Below are 27,449 nucleotides of genomic sequence, written 5' to 3' on the forward strand. Positions count from 1 at the left end.
TATATATATACAAAGGGGGTGCGGTGGTGCAGTGGGTTGGACCGCAGTCCTGCTCTCCGGTGGGTCTGGGGTTCGAGTCCCGCTTGGGGTGCCTTGCGACGGACTGGCGTCCCGTCCTGGGTGTGTCCCCTCCCCCTCCGGCCTTACGCCCTGTGTTACCGGGTAGGCTCCGGTTCCCCGTGACCCCGTATGGGACGAGCGGTTCTGAAATGTGTGTGTGTGTATATATATACATATTTTTATTTGTACTTAATGTGCACCTGTATGCACAAACTGGAAGAGGCCAGTGTCCAGCCAACATCCACCACCTGAATAACTAGTGTTCAGTACTAGTGATTTCAGGGTTTTTTTGCTGGGTTTGTATCTGCAAATGTAAAACTCAGCTTGACTTTATCAGAGCTGAGTATTTGCAAGAGTGTTTTATTGATTTTTTTTTACAGGGAGGATAACATAGGAGTGTGAGAATAAAAAATAAATACTGGCCTATTGCAGTGGATCATACTGATAGAGCTTGTATTACATTAGAAGTATAGGACTGGACTGGTCATGGTCAGTGTATCAGACACAGTAACTGATTGTAAAGATTTCATTTACGCCTACATATTTGTGTGTGTGAGTGTGTGTTTATGTGCTTTGTGTTTTTTGCCCTTAAATGCTTTTCATAGAAAGACTTATATTTAAAAAGTAGAAAATCAGCAGTAATTTATCTATTATAAATGAACACTTAATTTATTTTTGCCTTCTGAGGAGCTCTAGCAAATTACTGTTAATGTTACTTGAGAATTTTTTTTTTTTTTTTTATATTTGCAAAAGGTAAACAGCTGTGTGGAAATATCACAATGCCTCATTTGAAATAAACCTTAAACTGAAACAATTTATCAAGTGCTTATTTGTTCTCCGAAGGCTCACAGTCTATTATGGTGATTTAATTTATTTCTGTTATCATAGTTTAGTTATTTATTGATCATTTCTTTATAAATTGGATTTTGCCAAGGCAGTTGCAACTCCATGTCAAAAAATAGTCTATTTCATCTTTAAGAGGCTCCTTTATGCCCCTAAGTGAGGTGCACACACCCCAGTGTGATGCAGTCATTTTGACAGTGTAGGCCCACTTTTGGTCAGCATCTCTCCGCTTAGCCTCCTCTTTGAGTTGTTTAGTGCATTATCGCTACACCATGAGGAAAAAAACTATAAAATAAAAGTGTGAAAGAAGTGGAAACACACACACAATACCAGCAATTTACCAGTTCCCCTGAAACGTGTCTGCAGGAGGAAAGCCCACGAACACGGCAAGATCCTGCAAACTCCCAGAAAAAGATGAAAGCCCACTGAAGAGCACAGCCCAGGTGCTGTGAAACACCATCTCAACTTGTTCAGTGAGCGCCAGTTCATTCGCATTTTTCATACATTTCTCATGGTTTCTGTAATAAAACTTGAGTTAATACTTAATAAATATCATGTGGATATGCTGTGTTTGTGCATATCCCAAGTAGGAAAGTGTTTGAGTGCAGGTAAACAAACAAAATTATATAATAATAATAATAAAAAGAAGAAGAAAAAAATAATATTCTAGAGTAATGAATAAAACTGCCTTATGCTGTGTTATCAAAACTAATATAAATTATTAACTGTCCATTTGAATGGAATTTGATTATATTTTAGCATCAACGGGTGTGGTGGCACAATGGGTTTGGCTGGGGCCTACTGTGTGGTGGGACTGTGGTTTGAGTCCTTTTTGGGGTGCCTTGTGATGGACTGGCATCCCATCCAGGGTGTGTCCCCTCCCCTCTCCAGCCTTGCACCCTGTGTTGCTGGTTAGGGTCTGGCTCTCCGCAACCCTGTTTGGGACAAGTGGTTGTTGTGTGCGTGTGCGCGTGCGTGCGTGCGTGCGTGTGTAACTTTTGGGGGCTCTGGAACGCTTAAAAACTTTTGCCGCGGAACCTTCTGGTATTTACGTCTTCAGGCGATGAAAGTTCTCGTTAGGAAGGATTCCTTTGGAAGGCGGTAGAAGACTGTGCTACGAAAATGAGGCCTGATCTTCAACCAAGTCATAAAAATAGACAAACACAAAACCAATAACCCGCAAACAACTGTACGTCTTGTCAGTACAAGTTCAATACACCATTTAAACATTGACAGTAAAAGCTGGGAAAAGTACAGTATGTGAACCCTTTTCATCTATTTCAGTGAGCAGCAATAAAAAAGCTGCGGACGCTTCTGCTCTTCAGACTTACGCTCAGGAGGAAATAATGTAGTAATAATGGCCGTTATTATTATTCTTATTATTATTAGTAGTAGTAGTAGTACTATTATTAGTATTATTATTATTAATCCTCGAAACACGCTGTTTCGGGACGCCGAGCACCTGTTCGGCTCCAGCGCAAGCCGTTCGGCGGGACCTCCGTGCTCCCTACGTGTCGTTCCACGTTTGTCCGCTAGGGGGCACTGGCTCATGCGTTGCTCTGACTTCGCTCAATGAATACGTTTGTTTGTGCAAATAATACGAACACTGGACCGTGTCTTGCATCACGGCGACAGGAAGTTATAATCTCTCCGCAGTAACCCTGCACCGGTTTATAGTCCCGCATATTTTGTCATTCCACCGCGACGGGGTCAGCATGTATAGGCGTGCTGCGCGTTACACTCCATCCGCGCGCGTCTTACCGTGGGCAGGAGGGGGCGGGGCACCGGGGGAGTGGGGGAGTGGTGGAGGGGGGCGGAGGGAGGCAGATGGTGACCTCTTAAGGCAAATCACTGAACATTTGGAGTTCATACTCGGAAAAAAAAAAAAAAGATGTGGATCTCGAGCATGGTTAAAATAGCGGGAACACGAGGATTATGTGGATCGTTCCTTAAATCGTAAAATTGCGTGTATGTTCCAGCACCAGGGGCGGGGCCACACACACCTGTCTCCCCACAGGTGTCCCGAGAGCACGAGTGGCACCTTAAAAATTCAACTTTTACTCCTTTTTCTCTCTCCAATTCTTCGTGCAAGAAGTAAACAAAACATAGTTTTACTTATTATGAGAGAATTCTAATGCCTTTTGTATATTTGTATCGAGTGCGCGTCTCAGTTGCATATATATAGTGCAGATTTTATGTGTAGCCTTTCAGGACAGTGTATTAAAGGTCAGTTATGTTGATCATATTCGGTGTGTTTGTTATTAATTGCTGTTAGCTGCGTTGTATCTACATCACGTGTGTGTGTGTGTATGTGTGTGGAGCGGTGCGGTGCTCGGTGTCCCCACTCGTGGTCCCGTACAGTGTGTTCAGCACCACGGCCAGAGCTCGCGGCGAGAACAATAGGCAGCTCTGCAGGCCAGGATGTCAGGAATAGTCCGCCAATGTCACACACCCGTGAAAAACGAAAACAGGACAAAGCCTAAAGAAATCTCCCACCTTTTGGATTAAGACTCGCCCATCGGGACCAAACATATTTATAGCAGCTGTACCTATAAGGCACTACAAAAAGGACATACATTCATATGTATACTTATACTTTTGTATGCATACATTTATACATATATTTTCTTCGCATGCATAGAACTTCCATATACACATATTTATCTTTATGCCATATTTATACGTAAGTGTTACAGCTACATATACGTAACAACTACATTGGTCTTAGTACCGTAACAACAGAATTTATAAGCTTTGCTTCGATTCATGCGTATCCCACGGATTCTGTTTGTCTCAGCATATGTGCTGCGCAGAGGAGATTTTAGTGACGGTCCCTGTCTGTTACATCACAGCCTGTCAGAGCTCAAGGGAGGAAAGCGCAGACAGATAGAGAGGGAGAGAGGGAGAGAGGAGGGAGGGAGAGGGAGCGAGAGAGAGAGAGAGAGAGAGAGAGAGAGAGAGAGAGAGAGAGAGAGAGAGAGAGAGGGAGGGAGGGAGGGAGGGAGAGAGGGAGACACCGGCAGACGACGTCAAAGCGACCGAGAGAGAAAAGGGGAACCGCGGGAGGAAGACGACAATAGCGGTTTCAATTATGACAGCGTCGTTGTTTAAAGTCCATTAGTGCATGTAATCATACGTCGTCGTAACCATCAAGAAGAAGAAGAAAGACGGAGTTGTTACACACAGCAATAGCAACAGCGGCAATAACCCCAAGTGAGACAGTAGTAATAAGAAATATAAGAGCAAAGGCGCCGAGAAGAAGAAAGGTGGACGAGGAGGAGGAGGCGAGTTCGTGAAAAGGAACAAGTGAGAGAAACTAGAGGTGAAAAGGAGCAGGAGGAGAGAGAGCAGAACCCCGGGCCCGATCTGTAAGAGTGCCGAGAGACCAACTCGTCCACAACTAGAACCCGCGTTAATATTAAACTGGAAGAAAGAAGAAGCACAAAAGGAAGGGGAGCGACGTTTATTATACAAATAAACGAATAATTCTGGGAGACGGAAGAAAAGAGACAAAAGAGAGAGAGAGAAAAAAACGCGACAAGGACAAAGAATACGATTTAAATATAGTCTGTGATATTTCGCCTGTAATCTTCTTCTCAGATTCTCATTCTGCGTTTTTGCCGAAAATCTGAATCGCGGTGCCCAGTCGGGGGTGCGGGCGCGTGAAGCTGCGCGCTCCGGCTCGGGGACAAAGAAGCGCCGCGCGTCGACGCTGTGAAGGCAGAGCGCGCGCGAACAAAGGAGACGTAGAGAGAGACGCGGAGCCCCTCGCTCCTCAGCGCACAGCATCAGCATCAGCATCAGCATCGGCATCGGCATCATCTCTCGGCGGAACAGGGACCCCCGGCCGCCCGTCACACACAGGCCAACGGTAATCTGCACACACACACACACACACACACACACACACACACACACGCGCGCATAACCCGCTCCTTTTCACGCGCAAATCCATCATTCTGTACCGTAGCTGAACGTTTTATGACGATTATTATTTTTATGTTAGAGGCAGCAGCGGTGCTTTGTACTTATTCTATACGCTGCCCTGTGCGGGATCTTTCTTTCATTTCTGTCACGCTTGTTTTGTCACGTTTCACTCAAACGTGGACGAGATGTGAAAAATCACGGTTGTCGGGGCTCCTTTCATTTCAGCAAAACAAATTCATTGCGCCGTTGTAGAAATTAACAAGGAGTTCCGACCAATGCACAGATTGCACTGCTTTCCCCCCCTCCTCCTCCTTCTCCTCCTCCTCCTCCTCCCCCCAGTCGGTCATGTTTACCTCGATTCACTGTGCTGCACACCCGCATCAGTAAAAGCCCCCCTGTTTACTGCCATCGCTCCAGCCCCGGTCCCCGGTCTCCTGTCTCCGGTCTCCAGCGCCCGGTCCCGGCTCGTCCCGCCCGGCGCTCCTCTCTGTCTCTCCGTCCCCGGGGCGCGTCGTCGCTCGCTCTTCCGCACCGTCTCAATGAAGGAGCCCGACGCGATTAAACTCTTCATCGGACAGATTCCTCGGAACCTCGAGGAGAAAGACCTGAAGCCCATTTTCGAGCAGTTCGGCAAGATCTATGAGCTGACGGTGATAAAGGACAAGTACACGGGGATGCACAAAGGTGAGGAGCGAGTGAGTGATCGCGGCAGAAAGAGACGCACACGCACACTCACGCACACACACACTCACACACACACACACACACACACACACACTCTTCCTCTGTGCAGTGAGTCAGCGCCCAAAGTCAAACTGTCAACACACAGCAGGTAAAGCCCCATCAGATGAGAGGACACTTTGGCTCCATCCATGACGCCTCTTCTTCAATCAATGTCCTGTGTGTCTCTTAAGGACTGAAAGACACGGGATGTGTGTGTGTTAACAGTGCAGCGTGTGCACCAGGTGTGTTGCAAAAATACCTGCTCTGTGGATAGAACGAAGCCGTCTCTTTGAAAATTACAGTGTTTGTGTGTGTGTGTGTGTTACATTCACTGTTATCGAGAGGATTGCTTAAAAAAAATAGCGGCCTTATTCTGGGAATTATTTCCAATGTATGTTCTAATTGTGCTGAAAGGTGGAGCCATTGTTTGCGGAGGGTGCACCGAGTAGAAGAAAGACATATGGTCTCTTGTGCCATAAACGTGGAAATTCCAAGCGCTGCTCTTAATCCGTCTTTTCCTGGTTCCTCGTGCCTAATCTACCCATGTTTGTGCTGTTTGTGTGTGCGCGTGCGTGCGCGTGTATGTGTGTATGCTTCGCTCAGAGCCTGGCCCCAGGATTACTGATGTCCTCGCTGCCCTGATCGCCCCTCTTTCCCTTTTCGCCCCCTTCCACTCTACCGGTGCACCTCTGTCATCAGGGAAAGAGATAAGTCCTTACAGCAATGTTCTGGGTGCGGTTCCTTCGAGACGGCGGTCCGTTCGCTCGGGCCCGGTGCCACGGCGCGCGTGTCCTAGTGACAGTCAGGGGCCCACCTGACCCTACGTCACGCAGAGCTGCAGCCCCGGCTCTTGGAAAGAGGTGCCGCTCGGCCTGACGCTTGCGCTCGCCGCACGCCTGCCGCGCGCCGAACGCCGCTCTAGTCCTCGCCCCGATGCGTGCGATGTCCGAGAGGTGCGGGCGCAAGCCTGGGGTTCGAGGTCCGGCTGCGGGAGCTCCGCATCGATGGCGGCGGAGCGACGAAGCCTTTTGTGCTCGGTTTTGTGCTCCGGAGCGCAGCCAGTCATTTTCCTTTCACATCTGAGGAACAAGTTCATGAAAAGCAACAGGATGGACTCGTTACATAGACTGAGAAGAGGGCTTGTGGAGGGGTGAGGGGCAGGGGGCATGAGTGGCTGCATCTGTCGCCATCACCTCTAACTGACGGTACAGGGCTTTCCGTGAGGCCAAGGTTTTTGCACAACCCACAATTCACTAGGGATCAAGATCTCCTCTTTCAATTCACCCAGGTTCAAGTTAATAAGATGCCTGATGTATTGCTTTATTTATTCTATTATAAAATAGGGGCAGCAGCGTGGAGAAGTGATTGTAGTGCAGGCAATCGTGCTTTACGGTTGTGGGTTTGAGCCCTCGCTCAATGTTACTGTATACATGAGCCAGATGCCAATATTTATACTTCCACAATAAATCCAGGTGCATCAACAAGTAACTGAAAATGCAGCATTTTAAATCACCCTGGACAACGGAGTCTGATCACCAAGCACTGAGTGTAACGTAATATTGTACATTTTGATATTTAGAATTACTGCGACTGAATCAAGTCACAGAATCAGTCCTTGTGCTACTGTAAGATAGGCGTGCGCTTCTGCCCCCTTTATGTGCTGTGATTGTGTGTCTAAAGCATGGATTTGGGTTTAAAGCGCTGCAGTGCATAGATAACAGTGTGGCCTATGTACGTATATATACATACATACATATATAAATATGTAGATATGTAATATACATATATATGAATGTATGTATATGTTTGCTTGCTTGTATGTGTGTTTCTGTCTCTGTGTTTTACACACGTCATGTGCTCTGGGTTAGTGTAGGTTTTGTTGCAGTTTCATTTATTGTGACCATTGATTAATAATCGCTGGAATTAATGCCCCGTGCATCATGAGTTTATCCCCGATAAGGGCGCCTGCTAAATAAATCAGGAACAACAACAGTGACACACACCTGTGCTTCGTGCATAACGCATTAGTCCTCGGTTCATTAACTCCTGCCTGTTGTCTTAGTGGTTGTGACAGGTTTAGGAACAGCACTCGTGAACTCATCAGCCCATACATACAAGGTACAGCACAGAGAGCGAGCGAGAGAGAGAGAGAGCGAGAGAGCGAGTGAGCGAGAGAGGAGTGTATGGCGGCGTCCCTCTCTACTCCAGGCGTGTCGACACTGGAGTGTAGAGGGCCTGCTGCACCGCACTGCACTGTGCCGTGTCACTCTCTGCACGTCCCCCCGGCGGTGCGGTGCGGTGCGGTGCGGCGTGGAGTCGGCTGCTCAGCTCCACTGCAGCCGCGTTGCCCTGTGCCACGGCCCCCCTGTAGGCTACTGCACTGTGCTGTGCAGCGATATGGTGTGTTGTACTCTACTCTACTGTACTGTACTGTACTGTACTGTTCTCCGCTGTGCCGTGTCATTCTGAACTGTGCTGTGCTGTGCTGTTTTAGATCATATTGTGTTCTTTTATCTGTAGCACCCAGGGGAGTTCCGTTTTTTTAGGAGTGACATGATATTAAAAATGCTCATATTATTAGCTTTTCTCTTTAGTTAATCATTTTTGGCTGAAAGATGCTGGGAAGACAGAGAGCGAGTGGAAGGAGAGGACGGGGAGGGTCGATGGAGATGAATGGGCACAGTGGATGAGAGGCGTTTGTGTGTCTCTGCTTGCCTTTGTCCCTGTCTCTCAGACTGCATGGTTCTGAGTGCATGTGCACAATTCGCTGTCCTTCCGTCCGTCCATCCGCCCGTCTGTCATGTCCGTGTCTCCATGTTCCCCTCTGGGAGAGAAGGACAGAGAGACCGAGTGGACCGCGAGGGTGCTTTCGCTGTGGGGAGGCACGGGAGGACATCCCGTGTGAGACTGCCTACTGTGTGTGTGTGTGTGTCAGTGTCTGAGTCGCTCTCTTTCTCCTCCCTGCCAGGATGTGCCTTCCTGACATACTGTGCAAGGGAGTCAGCCCTGAAAGCCCAGAGTGCCCTCCATGAGCAGAAGACCCTCCCTGGGGTGAGTTCTCTCTCCAAAGCCCTCTGCTAGCAAACCGTCACCATGCCAGACAATCAGCTGTGCTCTCACACCACACTGATTTATGAATGTAGGTAAAAATGCCCAGGAATTACACATACACGTATAAGACCTACACATTTAAAGGGGCACCGCGTAGTGTGGCGGTTAAGGGCTTCTGCTTTGCGGTGGATAGGTTCAACTTCCGCTTCCTGCTGTAGTGCCTTTGATCGAGGTCCTGACCCTGAACTGCCCCGGTAAAAATTACCCAGTCGTGCAAATGGGTAAGTAGTTTAGTGCACAAACCCGACGTTGTACGTTGCCTTGGACAAAAGCATCGGGTAGAGAAATAAATGGGATTATTCTTAAAGAAACGGCACTATGCTTTATCGTACGTGCAGTGTTGTCGCGGTGCGGAAACCGCGACCCTCCGGTGCCGTGCCGCATCGCACGGAACTGAAGTGACACCGAGAGGAGCATCGTTCTCGAGTCAGGCGTTCGACGGCCCTCCCTCCTCTCTGCCTCTCTCCAAATCAAATTCAAAACCAGCTTTATTGGCATGACAAGGCAAAAGCCCTGCCAAGCCATTTACAAAATGTGCCACAGAGCACCGAACAGAATATTTGTCATTAAAATTAGATATTACAAGATCTCATATCAGTATTGCTTTTCGGTTTGACGTTCTCGGGAATAATAGAGAAGCAATAATGGAGAGATTCAAAAACAAAAGCGCGAATATTTAGCCTCTTTTTCCCATCAGGCACCTCCTCTCCCCTCCTTCTTTTTCTCCCCCCCCCATCCCCCACCCCCCGTGCCCTCGCTTGTTCTCTCTCCCCTGCTTTATTCTTGTCTTTTATTCTGTGTCCTTCTCTCTGTTGTCGTTTCTTTTGCGGGGGCATCGAGCTGGATGATCAAAATTATAGTAATGCTGGGAAACGGGGAGTGTACGGGAGCAGGGGTGGCATTTGGCAAGGTGTGGGGGTGGGGGCAGGCCCACGGGGGGGGGTGTTAATACTAAACATTAATCCTGTTAGCAGCCTGACTCCGGCCTGACCTTTCCTAGGGAATCAGCCCTCTCCTTGTCTGCCTACCCGCTCTTCCCGCCTGCTTCCCCTTTCTCTGCTCTTACGCGCCGTGGCTCCGCCGCCTCCTTTCTGTACACCTCCACGTTCGGCTCCCCCCCCCCCCCCACACACGGAGCGCTGTCTCCGTTACAAGTCATTTAGAAATAATTTCTTGCCTTTTCGAATGCTTTCAGATGCTTCCTCCCGCCCCGTTCGTCCTCACTCTCTGCATTTTGATGCGTCCTGTCGGCTAATCCCGCCTCCCGATTCCCTTTCGTTAATCGCTACCGCTCCACCTTACCTCAGATTCCCATTTTAAGGCCCTTTATTAGACATCTGTCTTTCGGGCTTCGCTCCCTCCGCCCGACACGTACGCGCACCCCGGACCCCTCCCTTTTCCGCCCTTGCTCATGCACGCACTTCTCAGATTCCAGCTCCTGGGGCTCTTCACGAGCAGCCCTTTCCTCGGTTGCTTCCCCTTTGTCCTCTTCTTAAAATTCTCATTTCAGACCCACTTTACCAGGTGCCCCCTCTCCTGCTCCCATTTGGCATCCCCGCTGCCCCTCCCCCGCTCCTAACTCCCTAACTCCTCTCGATTAGCCAGCCCTCTGTCTATCCCACCTCCTCCCACGCGTGCCCACGTTCTCCCTGTCGGCCTGCGGAGAGCCCCCTCGCCTCGCTCACGCTCGCGCTCGGCCTCCGTCCCCTGACCGGCTCCCGTCCTCCCGTGTTTGCCGGGGACGCGGAAACGAGGCGAACCGCGGGTCACTTCTAATTAACAGCGACAATTGCAGCGGAGCTCAGAGCCCCAGCCAGCAAGACGGACTCGGTTACAGATGCGCAGAAGCGGTGACACTTCCGCTGGGCTGGGCGTGAGCCGTAAATGAGGCTGCGCCGACGGTCCCGGGCTCGGCTCGGGAGATATCGCCGCGCTACTCGGGCATGCCCTGATGGCAGCGCGCTACTCGAACCAGATACGACGGCAGCGAGGAGGCGAGAGGAGGCGCGTCCCGCAGGCCGGAGAGAGCGAGAGAGCGAGGCGGGGGGCTTGCTCAACATAGATAGGGAGAGAGGAAAGAGGTTGAACAGATGGTCTTATCTGAGCGGCGCTCGGTCGTGTGTTTAATTTCAGCCGAAAGAGCCGGAGAGATTGCGGAGAGGGTGGAAAAAAAGCCACTAATAAATTGAAAAGCCAAGTAAACAACAGGCCGAATGACCCTCCCCCTGCTCTTTCTAACTCTCGCTCTTATCTCCCTCCTATCTCTCTCTTTCTAACTCCCCCTCCTATCTTTCGCTTTCCAACTCTCTCGCTCCCCCTTTATCTCCCCCTATCTCTCCCTCTCTCCCTCTCTCTGAATTCAATTTCAAATCCAATGCACTTTACACGCTGCACCAAAGCTGTTTAAAACCCAGCCAAACCAGCAAAGCTGAGCTTCGCCACTGATGCCCAATGCCTCGCTTCCAGGTCAGATACTGCTAGCTTTATATTCCTCAGAAATAAATGTTATTCTGTCACCCAGACGCCGTAATGAGTTTCGCTCTGTTTCCATCCGAGATGCACATCGATTTGGTCACCCTGCCTCCCTCCAGCGCTGCACCCTCTCCGCCTCAGCACCGTATCTCCCTGCCTCATATGTCCTGTTTGTTCCTGCCCCCTCCGGCTCCACCGACGTTAGGCTCCTCCGAATCCTTCCCCGTTTCTTCTGTCCAAAATCTAATTCAAAATCTTCGTTCGCATATCGGACGGATGCCTCGGTTACCACAGACGTTAGGGTAATATTATACATAAAGGAAAGAAAACTGAAATAATAGCGATCGCAATGATGGCGGCCCCCTTATTTCTCCACAACGAAGGTGGAGCGTTATGAAAACGTCAGATTTTTTCAGCAGCCAGCCCCTGTCAGATGAGGACTGTCTGCCTTGCAGAAGTCTGTTGCTCTGCTGTTTTTCTGTATGCCTTCGGTGTCCAGAATTCCGCCACCAGGGTTAGACAGCAGTGATGTGTAAGGGGTCTGAGCGCGAAAACCCCGTGTCCTGACTACGGTGGACACTCCGTCGCCATGTACCGCGTGTGGGGGATGGATCGTTTCTGTCCGGCCGGCCCTGCGAGAATCGGCGCCAACTGCTCCAGGAGGCGGCCTTTTCGCTGGGGCGGGGGCTTCCATGGATTTGGTGTAGCCAAGAGCCTCGGACATTGTTACCCTACTCAGGCGGCCTTCAAGGGAAGAGCGCGGCAGTGGCTCTGCCGGAGAGATGGGGGGTGTCCCAGCGGTCCAGCTGAATGTTAATACCGGGGGAAAGCACCGACTGAGCCTGTGAAAAACACAGCAGCCACACACGTTGTCATCTGCAATGCGTTTGGAACCAAATTTTCGGATTCCCTCGAATATCTCTTCGCGCGTAATGTTGACTTTGCATTGCGGTTTACTGTATCACTTTATTATTTTCTTTTAAAAGTGTCCCCTCCCTTTCTCTGTTACCCTTTCTCTCTGTGTACGGCTGACGGGGTGTGTATCAATCCCTCCCACACTATGATAGCATGTGCATGCGTTTGGTTGGGCAGACTGTGGGGGATGGAAAGGACAGGTGTAGCGTGAAGTACGGTGGGCGGATGAGGGGGGTGGCGAGTGTCTGGACGTAGATCTCCACCAAATTGGGCGCGGAATCTAATAAGGCCTAGTGAGGTTGCGCCTCCTCACAAAACACCCCCTGCGGGACCACAGGCCATAAATAACATGGTAGGAACAGAGAGCATTTTCCCGTTGCTCCCGATCAAACCCTTTAACCACATTGTTCTTAGTACCATCGTGGGGGGTAATGCACTGCATTGTAACAGAAGTCACCACAGAGGCAGTGATGCTGGCTTGGAAACGTGGTATTATTGACAGATTGTATCCTGTTATGTTCGTGTGGCACGTAATATTCCGCCTGCAAATATGATGGAAAACGCATGCCTTCTTGCATGCACCTCCAGAAGAATATGAATTGGAAATGGGGGGGTGACTGTAATAAGAATTGGTGATTTGGAGGTGAATGGGGAGGGGGCTGGGTGCATGAGTGTGTGAGAAATGGGATGAATTAAAAGGAGGGGAGGGGGATGAATGGGGGGGTGGAGCTGGGGAGTGGGGGAGGGGAGGGACGGGGGGCCGAACAAAAGTTTGACATAATGAGTTGCGCAGGGAGGGGGGACAGATCGGAAGTCTGTCAGTTTAAATAGAGACATCTGTTAGAGGAAGGGGGTGGCGGGGCCTCCTCGCCATTAGACCGGCCTGCACTGGACCCGGGGAAGGAAGGCTCCGGTGCATCAGCACATACTTTGATTTGACTCCGGGACTCTGTATCGCACAAGGTCACATTCCGGATCAGAACCCAGAGGGGCCATATGTGATGAAAAAAATACTAAACCGTGAACCAGTTTCAAAGACGGACAGAAGCAGGGTTTTATTTTGCTCTTCCTTCTCGGTGACACAGCGAAGGAGGTATAGAGTTACCGCGTGCGCGGTACTTAGGCATTGCTGGTGTCAGTGGATGGAGCTTCTAAATAGTGGTGGCAGCTTGTGGGACTGGTTACTGTCACGTCCATGCCCACAACGCAAGCGACAACACCTGACTCCGCACTATCTCATGAGTAATCGCTCACCCTATAAAGACCCTCTTCAGCTCCCGTACCGTCGCGGAATCTCGTTTGGGACAACCGCCCTTCCTCGCGTTACCACACACACTCTTGCTATGTTCACTCTCTCCGGTTTTTTGACTCCTTGCTTCGTTCTCCGACCACATCCATGGATCCTCGTTCCCGTCCTGTTCGCCGATCGACCGACCCTTGGCCTCTCCCCGGTTTTGAGACTTCGCCTCTTCCCTCAACGTCTAACGAACAACGCTGCACTTGGGTTCAGCCGTCCCGGCTCCCTGTGTTCCGCGTGACGGTTACAGGTCTGCCGGAGGTAGTGTCAGCATTGCCAAATTGACCTTCGATGCCATGGTGGTTCATGACAAAGCTGTAATGTTCTGCAGCTGCCAGCCAAGTCCAGGTGAGAGCTCAACGCAGGGGGAAGAGTGGACTGATTAAACTTTAAAGTGCAGGCGCCTTTGCGGAAATTTGATCAGTGTGTTCTGAGCAAATAAGTCCGTCAAACAGGTGTTGCGGTTAGTTAAGCTACGCGACCCGTGCAACGGATATAAACGTGATTGTGCGTGCACATATTGAAAAAAACGCCATAATAAATTAATCACGTCTGATGACATTTGAACAGAAAGGTACAAAAATGAGATATCGCATCGACGCGTACAGATATCAATTTGTGCGCGTGTGGAGGGGTATCTGACTTCAACTAGGAACAACGCATAGGCAGAAAGAATCATTAGAGAATGAGATGTTCCATAAAGAGTCCCAAGCATCTTACTCTTTAACTGTGGCTTTATTTTGTTTGTTCTTTTCTGCCGTGACTGCTAGTTTTGCCTGCTGGAGGCCGCTTGGCCCTGTCAGCTGAACTCAGCTTTTCTTTTTCATCGTAATTATTTACTTGGCAGAAGCCCGTATGCGGAGGGAAGGTGTCCGAGCCGAGGCTCTAACACGACTGCGGAATTAAAACGACCAGTTACGCTACAAAGCGACATTTACATTGTGGGCAGCGACACACAAAGAGAATACAGATGAGCACCGCGCGGCAGCGTACACTACCAACAGGTACAGTCCTGTCTAGACAAAGAGGGAGATGCGGTTTACCATGTGTGAACAGAGTAGAGGAGGGAACGGGACTACTCAGGTGTGTGGCACGAAGGGAGAGAAAGGGCGAGGGATCGAGAGGGGGATGGGTAGCTGGGAGGTTCATTCTGGTAGCAGGTCTTGTTGCTAAGGAACGGAGGAACGAGAGATGCTAGGTTGCTAGGTAACCCACACGATGCGATGACTAACATAGTGCGAAAGAGAAGAGGATAGAAAGAGAGAAGGCAGGAGAGGGAGAGGAATGAAGCGTTCTCTCAAACGGAGCGTTCGCAATGGCTGTTGGCTGATGCGTCTGCTTTTCCGGAGCCACTCGCGGCGCAGATGTTGGCAAAGCATCTTCGAGTGGGAATGAAATGGGAGGGAAAGAAACAAATGTCACGCTGCTATCGAGTTCTCTTTGCTGAAAGATTGTGCAGGAGCAGGGTGAGCAAGAGGAGGCGAGGATCTCCTAAGTGTTTTTGCTGCTCCAGAAGAGGAGCTGAATTAATGTCACACTGGGACACAACCGAAGGCGCGAGTGAAAGTATCGGAATATTTTAAAAGCCTTTAAATATTCAAAAGGGAATTATTGGTTCTATTTTTAAAACTGTACACCTTGTACAGTGTTTGTGACAAAATGACAGCGTCTCTGCCAAAAAGCCTTTCTCTCACAATGCCCTACACACCCCAACCCCCACCCCAAAGTGGCGTAATGGAATAGTCCAATGAGTTTGCGTGGGTGGGGGAGGAGAGTAGAATGCGATTTGATTGGATAATCCAAGGATTTAATATCCCGTAATCCTTGTAAAATCCTTCCAGCATTACTGCGGGGAGCGAGATTAACTGTGTGTGTGCGTGCGTGCGCGTGTGTTGCTTTAGGTAGTTTTTTCAACGTGTGCTCGGGAGCGTGCGTGAAGAGTTCTGCACTTGTCTTTATGTGCATATATTAATTTAATTTAACATCATTTTTCTGCACATATGCTGTACAGGCATATATGTATGTTTGAATGTTTGTAAGACGTGAGTATGGACGGGCGCATTTTGCGTTTCCATAGCGTGTTGTGTTTTTGCTTCCAAATGTAATTAAGCGGAGTAACAAAATCTGTGAATTTGACTTCATGTTCAAATACAGATTGGAACATATGCGTGACAATGTGAAAATCATTGCGGCGTGCCTTTGGGAGCCCTAGCTGAAACGCTGTTTATGTGTACATGTACGTATATGTGTTTGAGTAAGTGTGACTATAACCTGTTATCATCAAGGTACCTGTGAGTGGGCAGACAGTTCTGCTAATTACGCCTTTGCCAGATTAATAATTGGAAGATCGTATTTTCCAGCAGGAACAGAGCGAGGGAAAAACATCACTCAAAATAATTCATCCAAATGAATTCTGGATACAAGAGATGTGGTTAAGGCAGGAGGGAAAAAGTACTTGGCGTATTTACTTTTACCCGAATAACGGTGTGGGAAGTGAATGCAATAAATGAGAAACAGAGGCTGGAATCTAGTGACAATTCATTTAATTCCCCCTTTGCTTGAGGGTTCATATTTTTCCATGCTGTATGATATGAACCCGTAAAACCTTTGTCTGTGCTGTGTAGTCCGCTCCCTCCACCCTTCTTTAGTATTTTATTTCCTCCTCGTCTGCTTCTTAGTATTTTCATCAGTCTCCCCCAATCGTTTTTCCTCTTCCCCGTGCCCTATTCCAGCCCCCCCCCCCCGTTTATCAAAAAGGGCACAGTTATTCCCCCTGGCGACAGGCATCCTTGTTTACCTGCTGAGGATGTCGTCACTAGGTTGCCATGGTGACCGAAATGCAAGAGGAGGTTGTGGGAAGGGGTGGTTGCCATGCTGATGTGGAGTGCCATTGTCATTATAGCCTCTCCCTCTCTCACCTACTCTTTCTCTCCCTCGCTTGCTTTTCTGTTGATCTTTCCGTTCCCTCGGCCATTTCGCTGCAATGCCATCCAGTCGTGGACAGAAGGAACGAGGAATCGAAATGGATGCTTGTCTTTTATTACCTGCAGAAGTGCTGCCAATTTATATCATGGGTTTATGTATCAAGGGTGACCCTAAAGTTACCTGTGCATTAATGGAGAGATGGATGCATGAAATACCAAGTAGGTGCACAAATAAGTGAATGATGGAGAGAGTGACACGAAGCTATTGATGGACATGTAGGGAGATGACAGATGATGGATGGATGGTGTCTGACAATGAGACCGATGTCCACACGACGAGGCAGATAAATCGGTGTTGGAAAGCACGTACAGGGAGACAGCGTACATCCTTTTTGTGATTTATAATACAGCGGTGGGATTTCATATGCTTTTGAATACAAATATGTTAGTGTGAAAATCATTTAGGTTTTGAACGGAAAAGGAGCTTCTTTTCCGTCACCCACAATATTTTCCTGCTTGCATCCCCGCCTTTACTTTTCTCCTTTCTTTCCATGCCTCATCTTAGATCACAGGTTTAAAATCAGTTCTGCTTTAGGTAGACGTGTTCCTAATGTGCCATATACTGGGAAGCGGGTAGTACACTGTTAAATATTATGGACCCATTATCTAAAGGTTTCCGTTTAAAGTCCCAAGAAGGGACTCTGATGTAGAGAGGTACTTAAGCATGGTCTGAAATACCATAGTATAATGCGTGAAATTGGCACAGTTGCAAACTGCTCCCTGTGAACATGTAGACTAAACCAGGTGATACATTTCGGATAGAACCTTTATGAGATTTTCAAGGTATACTCAAGAGGACAGTGCTGTGGGTTTATTGATAAAAATCAATATACATTGTGTGGTTACTAGAGATGAAGAGAGTTGATATTTAAACCCCAGAGCCTGTTGCCATGTCAAACACAAGTGCGGCCCCATGATCAAGCTGACACACTATTGTCAGAGCAGGAATAATAATGAGCTGGAGATGCTCCCATCTGAAGGGCAGAATGCAGAGCCACGGATCCGGTGGCAGCGCGCGTGATCCGTTGACGTGACAGTGTCCGTTAAGCTTACCAACTTGGGTCCGCGCACAAGAGCACATGGAACGGTTGGGTCCCAGATCAATGTTGTCTTGTGGTGACAGATTACAACTGATCAATCAGACTCATCGATCAGTGCCTCGCTCTAATTATGCCTGCTTCCTAATTAACAGCTTCATTAAGCCTCTTTTAACACACCACTGGGACCTCGGCCTGTCACTCCTCTCTCTCCCTCCTTTCTTACTCCTCTCTTGCTCCTCCCCTTGGTGAATCGCGCTGATTTGCGCACAGCCTTACTCGACGATGCCTCATCGCTATGACTAATTCGCTGCATTGCTGTGGTCGTGACATTTCGCGAGCTGAGCGAGTCACGACAAAGGGTGCAAAATGAATCAATCTCCTCCGCTTTCGCACTCTGCGTTTTACCTTGTCATCCATTCTCCGGCTTTCTAAGCAGCCCACTGCTTTAGCTCCTCTTCCTACTCTGCTTTTCTTACTCCACATTATTCCCAGGGCTTTCATTCATTAATATCTTTGTTTGCTTTTCTTTCCGCTTTGGCTACCTCTGTGCACCTGTTTCCATTTTATTTCTGCTCTCGGCTCGCCTAACACCTGCCCACCTCCCGTTTGGGTTTGTTTCTATTATTCTGTTTGTCTCTCCCGCCCCCTTTTTTTCACCGCTTCTCTCTCACTCTAACTCGGTCCCTAACCTCTCGTCCTGGCCACGGATGTCCCTCTCGCACACTGCTCCGCTCTCCAGTCTAATCCCGACTGCCACTGTAATCCAGATCAGCTGGCGAGCGTTCTTAATCCTATCACTCCCCAATCCCGCTTGAGTGTATATATGTGTGCATCCGCATGTGCGCCTGCCTCTCCGCGTCTGTGAGACAGAGACAGAAAAGGACACGTGAAAGGAGAATGGACAGAGGCAGAGAAGGCGGACAAGAGCGCTCCTTCACACAGACACCGCCGATAAACAACCGCACGGGAAATAATCGTCTGCTTTTGTATACAGAAGTGCGGCTCGCTACATTGCTGCAATAAATCGCTGGAATAATGAAATCACTGCATCTCAGTTGCATCCGCTGTGGCGCTGTGTGTCACAGCACTCTGCCATTGGTAAATGCTCTCGATAACCCAGCGGAGCCATGCCCGTGTGTGTTTCAGATGAACCGACCTATCCAAGTGAAGCCTGCCGACAGTGAAGGCAGAGGAGGTAAGACACTTCTTTCCAGTGATACACGTGTCTGCGCATTAGTGGGTCCAGCAGCAGTCCTGTCCCTCAGCGCCTACCCATTTACAAGCTTCTCCAATAACAGAGCCGCCCCGTTGCTAAAACGGCAGCGCACGCATACCTGTCCGTTGCACTCCGAGACAAACGGATTATCCGCTAGGTACACAGCAGATTCTGTAGCGACCAAAAGGAGCTCGAGGACAGGCACGAAGGGCTACGATGAGGCCGCCGGGCTGCTACAGGAGGACGGAGCCGAGCGAAAGACGGCGAGACGGAGGGACGGCACACGCCGGTGTACGGCGTGGGCCGAGATGCGTTGTCAGGGCCTTCTGTGAGGGCTGCTCAGTTCACACCGCCATCTGCTGGATGTGAGCAATGTTTCTGGACCAAGTTCAAACGGTTTTTTTTTTTTTTTTTTTTTTTTCCCATTTGGGTGGGCCTCAAATAGAATATGACCTTGCATGCAGCACATATACAGATACAACAAAATAGATGTATCAGTTAATTAAAGTAATTGAGTCTTCTTTGCTATGAAGAAATCTGAAGGTGAATTTCATATGACATTGTCAGAATGCTTACAGTACAGCTTTTCGCTGGAAATGTGTCTGTGTCTTAATACCTCTGTGTGTGTGTGTGTGTGTGTGTGTGTGTGTGTGTGTGTGTGTGTGTGTAGGTGAATCACTGCATGTATAGCATCTCATGCATTTTGCATTTAAGTACTGTTTCTTTAATCTCTCTTGTGTCCTTTTCTCTTCCTCCATGTTTCCACCACTGTTCCCTTTTCTCGATCCCGCCCATGTTTCTGACCCCCCCAACCCAACCCCCGCATCGCTCTTCTTCCCTCCCGTCCCTGCCGTGTCTCCCTCAGAAGACAGGAAGCTGTTTGTGGGCATGCTGGGAAAGCAGCAGTCGGATGAGGACGTGCGCAAGATGTTCGAGCCCTTCGGGAGCATCGAGGAATGCACGGTGCTCAGGGGGCCCGACGGAACGAGCAAAGGTACCTGAGCTGTGGGCCAGGCGGGGTCTCTGTCACGACTGTCGTCTCACCGCGTACGTGCCTGGCACGCGCTTTAGCCGAGGGCAGCCCAGCCCTTTTTGGCTCAGGACCACAACCATCACAGCGAACCGCTCCAAGGGCCGCTCGTGTAAAACTGACAGTAATGTCAAAAAACAGCAATTTAGTATTTTCCTGAAATTCTCTTTCATTCAGGTACTGCGTGTGTTCAAGTGTGCGCCTCACTATAAGCGTATTATGCAATTCAGTAGTATTTACCGTATTTATGGTAAGTGCAGCGTGCGTTCATGTTACAAACATTTTTGCGGGATGCATTGCGTGACGCTCTCGTTGGACACCGCTGCTTTAGACAAACCTCCTACACGCCCCACAGCTACATCCTCAAACACTTCACTTCACTTGTGTGTCCCGGTGGATGTTTTTATTGTAGAGTTGGGGTTTCCTGGACTTCGGTGGGGAAACTTACTTTAAAATGTCAGTGCCATCTGCGTCACTACAAACGCAGCTAGCGCAGAGCAGGGTGTGACACGCACTTCGGTCCTTCGTGGCTCTTTGGGGACTCGCTGGGCTCACTGACTGGACGTGTGTGGTGTGTCGCAGGCTGCGCGTTCGTGAAGTTCCAGGGCCACGCCGAGGCCCAGGCCGCCATCAACACTCTGCACGGCAGCCGCACTCTGCCGGTGAGTAAGTCCTGTCCCTGCGACCCCCTGCGCCGCACACGCGCGCAACCCGGAGGGGCGTAAGCATGCTGTGTGTGTATGTTCACACCCGGTCCTCCCGTGTCAGGGCGCCTCCTCCAGCTTGGTGGTGAAGTTCGCCGACACGGAGAAGGAGCGAGGCCTCCGGCGCATGCAGCAGGTGGCCTCTCAGCTGGGAATCTTCAGCCCCATGACCCTGAACTTTGGAGCTTACAACGCCTACACACAGGCTGTGAGTGCACCGCGGACATCCTGGGAGCAAGAGCGCCCCCGCCTTCTGTGCAGGCCAAGCAGCGAAACTGCGTCCAAGTGCCGTTAACGCCAGGCCCTCGAGGACGATGAGCAGTCACGATTTTTTTCTCGAGACAGTGTTGAGACCATGAGAATGACCTGCGACAGTAATTTTGTCCTGACTGTAGAAAATAATAATTGCACATTTTGCGATTGCTTCACCTGGTCCCCATTTTATGCGAGTATACATAATGGAATGAACGTATCTGTGTGCACTCCTTCCCCAATTTGCCCTCTCTCGCAGCTGGTCCAGCAGCAGGCCCTGGTTGCGCAGTCGGCGTATTTGTCTCCTGTGGCAACCGTTGCCGCGGTGCAGATGCAGCAGATGGCTGCTCTCAATGCCAACGGCATCATCGCCACACCCATTACGCCCATCACTCCCTCTTCGGGTAACAGTCGGCTGACAGTACCGTCCTAGTTCCGCGTGGGGCTTGTCTGTGTTTGTGGTGGCCCTCTGTCACTCTGTATCTTCATGAATTCATTTTACTGTGCAGAGCTCTGCTCTTCCCTCACTTCCACAACTTACCCTCTTCACCCTTGTCCTTCCCCTTGTGTCCATATCAGTGATCTTCTCTCTCTTTCGTTTGCACTGATACAGCAGGTATCTGTCAGTAATGATGTAACCAATCGGTCCTTTCGATTTGCAGGTACAAATACACCTCCTACCATCGCAGCGACACCGGTGCCGGCTCTTCCTCCACCCATCGGAGTCAATGGCTACAGCCCAGTTCCCGCTCCAGCCAACGGGCAGCCGGCATCTGAAACCCTGTACACCAATGGCGTTCATCCTTACCAAGGTGACACGATCTACCCATGCAGAACTGATAATGACAATAGAGGCAGCCAAAATCGAGACGAAAAGAAGCTCCGCTTTTGTACATTTCTATGCTAAATTCTTTACGTTCGCTTTCAGCAGCCCAGAGTCCGGCCGCAGCCTTGGATCCTCTTCAACAAGCGTACGCAGGAATGCAGCACTACACAGGTGGGGCCACAGTGTGTGTGAGACGTAGTTTACGTTCAGGTGTGGATCGACAAACTTGTGTCAGCTCCCAGGTGTCTATGTACAGTATGTGTGCGTCTGTGAGCTCTCCCAACCTCTTCTCGCCCGACAGCGGCCTATCCTGCTGCCTATGGACTGGTTGGCCAACCATTCCCACAGCAACCAACCCTGGTTGCCCAGCAGCACCAACAGCCTCAGCAACAGCAGCAGCGAGAAGGTGATGTCCTTTCTGCTCAAGCTATGTATCTGCCCAAACAGGTTGCCCCCTGTTTTTGTAATGTTGGCTTAGTCCTCCATGTTTTCTCTCTTCTCACTTAGGGTGCATCGCATGTTATTTTTCTCTGTATCACAGAACCAGTTACTGTAGTTATCTTTAGCTCTCTGTTAGCCTTTGCTGCTTAGCTACAATTTTCTCTTCCCTTGTTTACAACCATGTGTTGTCTTTTTTTTTTTTTTTTCCCCACTTGCCATTTATTGCCTTCCTTTCTCATCACCTTCACCACTGTCCCCCTTTTCACCATCACTTTGGAGTTTTTCTTCAGTTTGTTTGATGCATCTCACTGACACTTGTACACATGCTTGCCTTGTGTGGTTTTCAGGTCCGGAGGGATGTAACATCTTCATTTACCACCTGCCTCAGGAGTTCACAGACTCCGAAATGCTACAGATGTTCCTACCCTTTGGGAATGTCATCTCTGCCAAGGTCTTCGTTGACCGTGCCACCAACCAGAGCAAGTGCTTTGGTGAGGATGGAAGGACCTTTGACAGTGATAGACAGGGGGCAATATGGGAAGAGAGACAAAGTGAGACAAAGGTAGTGAGGAAGAATCCCTGATTTCATTTCTGTGTGACAGCTTCTCCTGTTATAGAGCCCTTAGTAAAGTTAAGTTTTTGTGTTCCTGTGTCAGATGTGACACCATCTAAGTTTTTGCAGTGAACCCTGTCTCAGAGAACACAGAACCTCACAAAGGCCCTTAAAGAGTATTCGTCCCTAGCGCCCTTGCAGTAGTGAAGAAGTGCGCTAACCTGTCGTCTTTGTTCTGCAGGCTTTGTGAGCTTTGACAACCCGGCTAGTGCTCAGACAGCCATTCAGGCCATGAATGGCTTCCAGATTGGCATGAAGAGGCTGAAGGTGCAGCTCAAGAGACCCAAGGATGCCAACCGGCCTTACTGAGAGACCCATGGGTTAGGAGAGGTGAGGAGGGATGGGTAGGAAGGGGAGGAGGCAGAGAGTTGAGAGGGAGAAAGGAAAGGAGAGAGGTGAGGTGAATGAGGATGAATAGAAGAGAGGGAATGAAATATCAGTTTATGCAGAATAGTCTCAGAAATGCCAAACAAGCACAGAAAGCTAGAAACTCTTCCATGTTTTAACAAATATGCCTGATAAATGGAGGAAAAAAGGGAAGCAAGGGAGTTTTAAGAACTTGGCTGACAGCTTTTGAAGCCATTGATCAGATATAATTGCTAATATATTTCATAAAGTGCAAACATAAAAAAGTCTATTAATATTTCTGAATGTGAATTTAACTAGAGTAGATAATTAGGTATTTAAAACTTTAATACTGTTATCCTACTTTAATTTACTTTGCTTTTATTTATTTTTTTGTGCTGTTTTAATTTTTTCCTGAAAACAACACACCACACCAAGACCCTCCTGTGCAATCATAAATCGTGGAGACCCCGTCGCTATGGCTATGGTTTCCTAGCAACCGATAAAGCCCGTCCCCCTTCCTCTCAGGTGGTTGTAAGTTGATTGGCCTGTGTTGGTTGCGTTGGCGATTGCCTGTGTTTGGGTTGCCGTGGCGATTGCCTGTGTTTGGGTTGCCTTTGGCAATTTTGTTTTTTTTGCCCGTTGCCCGAAGCGACCGGCCATGCGCTGAACTGCATGCCGTGTTGCCGTGGCAACCACGGACTGTGTTTGGTGCATTGTGAGTTCATTTCGTATGTTATCTTTGCTCACACTGACCAAGAACTGTGACTCAGGCATTTTATTAGCTACTAATTGCAATAATTGGATATATAATCATTATCCTAATCTTTTCACATTGTGTTTTTGCTGATTTGTGTCCATTATTATTACTACAGTCGTGCTTGTTCAGTTTTGTTTTTTGATTAGTTTTGTTATTACTCCTTAACTATATAATTTGGGGTGGAATGTATGTTTGTGTGTATGTTCAGTGTGAGAGAGAGTGAGTGAGTGAGTGAGTGTGTGTGTGTGTGTGTGTGTGTGTGTGTGTGTGTGTCGTGTGAAAGAGAGGGAGAAAGCAAGTGTGTGTGTGTGTGTGTGTGTGTGTGTGTGCGCGCGTGTGCTCCAGTGTGAAAGCTCTGAATTGGTGTGTACATGTTTGAAAGTGTGCCACTGTGCTGGGGGACTTATTTCAAGATTTTTGACCGGACAGTGTGTGCTGGAAACGAATAGCACAACCCAGTTACTCCCTGATGAACACACTCACAAGTTGGAGCACAGTTTTGTGGAGAGTTCTGTGGTTGTGACCTGCGTTTCTATTTGCGTGGCTTAGGTCCTTTTGTAAAATTGAACTCCAACCTAATCTACTTTGGGTACCAACCAAACACAATGCAGTTCAACCGCCTAGCTGAACAGCGTAACACCAGACAATGGAACCTAACAAATCCGATTGGACCAACTAACTGGAGAGCGTGAAAAAAACAATCAAATAATCATATTTCTGACAGTGTACAGCAAGCTTTGCACTTTGGACTAAAATATCTATTTTTTAAACTACGGGAGACTGCCTTATCCTGAAGTGAAGTGTTTATGGTTGGATAAATGTAGATTGGCTTGAAGTTCTAACAGAAATATATCCCCTTCCTCAACCTGTATTTCTCCCCTTTCAGTCTCCTTCTCCCTTTTCTATTTCTCTCTTTCTTACTCACTTCTAATTCCTCTCTCTTTTCCCTTGGCCTGTGTTTTGAGGTAATGGTTTGTGGTTGTTATGGTGAAACACAATGGCCTTGTGCTGACTGGAATATGGTCCTCTTCTGTAGGAATTCTGGGTAACTACAACAGAAAAAAAAAACAAAACTGATACTCAGCCACCCCAAATCACTGCTTTTTCACTTTCATGTTTTAGCTTCAATAGTTTAATGTTTTAGCAAACAGCACCAGGTTGTTAAAATGTATTCATTTTTATTTTAAACTAGTTTGAAATGTGTTTCTTACAGTTTTGGTCAGAAGATGAGAGTGATAAATAATAAAATCAATAGTAATTTACTTGATAAATACTTAATTATTTAAGTGTACCAGTCAAAGGTTTGATAAGTGTTTCCCTAAACGTTGCCCAGAATTCCTGTATCGCAACTACTGCCAGAAAGTGGTGCATGTTGAGAACTGTTTGCCTGCCAAGTACAAAGACACACAATTATGATCCAGAAACACATACCCCAGCAATTCAACACACATGCATATGCTCAAATATGTGTATGTATTTAAAAAAAGTGTACTTCACACACACCTTGGACAGCCGTACGGGTTTCACTGTGGAAACTGCATGGACACAGTGTGTGCATACGCACATAACCAGCACACTGAAATTGTACTCTCAGGCTGATTGTTTGAGTTCAAACTAGGGGATTCCAATACTAAATATACATTGGTATTCTCTGATGATCAAAAAGGACAGATATAAAGTATTGGCACTCTGTGTTTCAGCTCAATTCAATCCGTTTAATTATTCCTTTGTCTCTCAGAGCACAAAAAACTGATTATCTAATATGAACGCCTTTTTCTTTTAATCAGACTTCATGAGTAACAAACAGTGCTTTTTCAAGTGAAGGGTGTGGATATTATAAATGGGAAAAAAACAGCATTTGAAAATTTTACTGAAATTTAATTTGTTATATAGTCTTAGAAAAGCGTTATTGTTCTGCACTGGCCATATGCATTTAAAAAGAGAGCTGTCTGAAAAATTTACAGTTGAAAATAACATTACCTACTGCTATTGCCTTTCATTAATATGATATATTCCTTATCAAACTGAAAATCATCCTTCATTTGAATCAATGTTTTCTGGTAATGTACCTAGTTTACTACAAATCTGCTTCCTTCAAGTTTATAAAAATGGGAATATTTAAAAGCGTTGGGCTGCATTCAGATGTGGGCGTGTCTTTATGACAAAACAGTCTTTTTCTAGTGGAGGATAGTAATGTTTTTTGTTTGTAAATTTCATTGCTTTTTGTTTAGAAACATGCTTTGGTTAAATGTGAATCCAGATAGTGGCTTCTTCTCCTCAGAACCTACTATCCCAAGATGTATTAAGAAACAAATATACTGTGGTGTACAAATCTTGCACCTAGTGTCACTTTTTAAAATTTGCAGTTCTTGTAGCATTAATTATCAGCACATACACCTAACTGCACCATACTTGTCTGTTTGGACTCAGTGGTGTGTCACCATGCAGCTACTGTATGTCTACCTGAACCTGTGGGTCCTACAACCTGCAACACCATGTGCAGGACCCTTGTGAAGAGTATTGAATGTAGCTTGCCACAAATGTCAAATTGTGTGTTATTTCCAAAGCAGATGTGAACAATATGATCATGTACAATAACTCAACTCTTGGGAGTATTAATGGGAGAGGTGCAGAAGACACTAGATAACTGGACTTAATGTGATTTTCACAGTCATTGTCTAAGGAATGCCCTTTCTCTCCCCCTTTCCTCTCTTATTCCTCACAGGTGAACTTTCAGTAGAGTCCCTGTAAAGAAATTCAAGCGGAATGCGCTCTGAGCGTCTCGGTGTCTGCTGCTGTAAGGCAGCGGGCCGCCCCAGCTACACAGCTACGCAAACACAGCAAATGACTAGATACACAAATATTTACATATGTGTATGGACCGATGCACGGAAGCATCATCAGCTGCACTCAAACACACAACTGAGAGACAGACTGACACACAGACAGGCACACTCACTAGACATACAAAGACATGTCAATCATCTTTTCCACACAGCTGAACACAGTTTGACAAGGAGCCTTTGACTGCACTCATAGCTCAAGAAGGAGGGGACATGGGTGAAAACAGACTAAACAGATACTCGTGACGGAAAAGGGTAAACCATGAAAAAGTGGAACAAGTGCATATGGTATATTACATCTTTTAGTCTACCTTACGTTGTTAAGCTATAGCTCCTGTTTCTTAAAAAGAAAAATAACTGACACAAAAAAGTTTAGGTTAGTATGACTAAGGAAAATGAACCTTATAACTGTAAATAATTTAGTTTAAGAAGAGCAAAGTTTAAAAACCCATAAAAAGTAAAAAAACAAAAATAATTTACAGAAAAAATTAAAAAAATCACACAGTAAGGAAATATTATCATTATTATTATCAAGGGATTATTGCATTTACAAATGAGAAGGGGTTGAAAACTGAAAAGATTTTAAATTTCAGCTTAGTTCTTTGTTAATATATGGGTGGGAGGGCAGGAAATTAGTGGGGTAAGTTTTAATATTTGAAGTATTTTTTATTTATTAATTAATTTATTAATTCCTTTCTGGCAATGGGAAAAAGGATTTTGGGGGGCTTTTTGATTTTAGAATTTTTTAGAAAATGAATTTTTGTGGGTCTGTATTTCAGACTTTGTGATTGCATAATTAAAATTATGAATTAATAATCACAATGATAATTTATTTCTTATTTATTGATTCTCGTTTTGACCAATCTCTTTTTAAGTTAAAATAAAAAAAAAAACGTGAGATACTTCTAGCATCTTTGGTGATTCCTGTTTTGAGGTGTTGATGGAGTCTGAATGAAATGTGGTGTGTTTGCTGGTCTGGGAAAAGCCTGTTTCACTTTCTTTAACTGTCAATAAATGCCAATCAATGGTAAAAACGCACTAGCGACA

General features: G+C 47.4%; 1 protein-coding gene across 3 annotated transcripts; it reads left to right on the top strand.

The window, feature by feature from the left end:
• The first annotated feature begins 3,893 nt into the window (after nt 1–3,893).
• On the top strand, nt 3,894–26,862 carry celf3a (cugbp, Elav-like family member 3a). 3 transcript variants are annotated; one of them, XM_018736991.2, is made up of 14 exons: nt 3,894–4,774; nt 5,248–5,514; nt 8,522–8,604; nt 18,519–18,567; nt 19,454–19,582; nt 20,201–20,280; nt 20,387–20,530; nt 20,834–20,978; nt 21,237–21,386; nt 21,503–21,571; nt 21,702–21,806; nt 22,189–22,332; nt 22,636–22,784; nt 26,285–26,862. In XM_018736991.2, the coding sequence occupies exons 2-13, from the start codon at nt 5,370–5,372 to the stop codon at nt 22,761–22,763; spliced, it is 1,371 nt and encodes a 456-aa protein (XP_018592507.2). In that variant the 5' UTR covers nt 3,894–4,774; nt 5,248–5,369; the 3' UTR covers nt 22,764–22,784; nt 26,285–26,862. The 3 variants fall into 3 exon arrangements, with proteins under 3 accessions (XP_018592507.2, XP_018592515.2, XP_018592524.2); XM_018736999.2 differs by having other exon boundaries at nt 21,506–21,571; XM_018737008.2 differs by having other exon boundaries at nt 19,457–19,582; nt 21,506–21,571.
• Nucleotides 26,863–27,449: the final 587 nt, after the last annotated feature.

The sequence above is a fragment of the Scleropages formosus genome, chromosome 18 (genome assembly GCF_900964775.1).
Source record: "Scleropages formosus chromosome 18, fSclFor1.1, whole genome shotgun sequence".
Lineage (NCBI taxonomy): Eukaryota > Metazoa > Chordata > Actinopteri > Osteoglossiformes > Osteoglossidae > Scleropages > Scleropages formosus.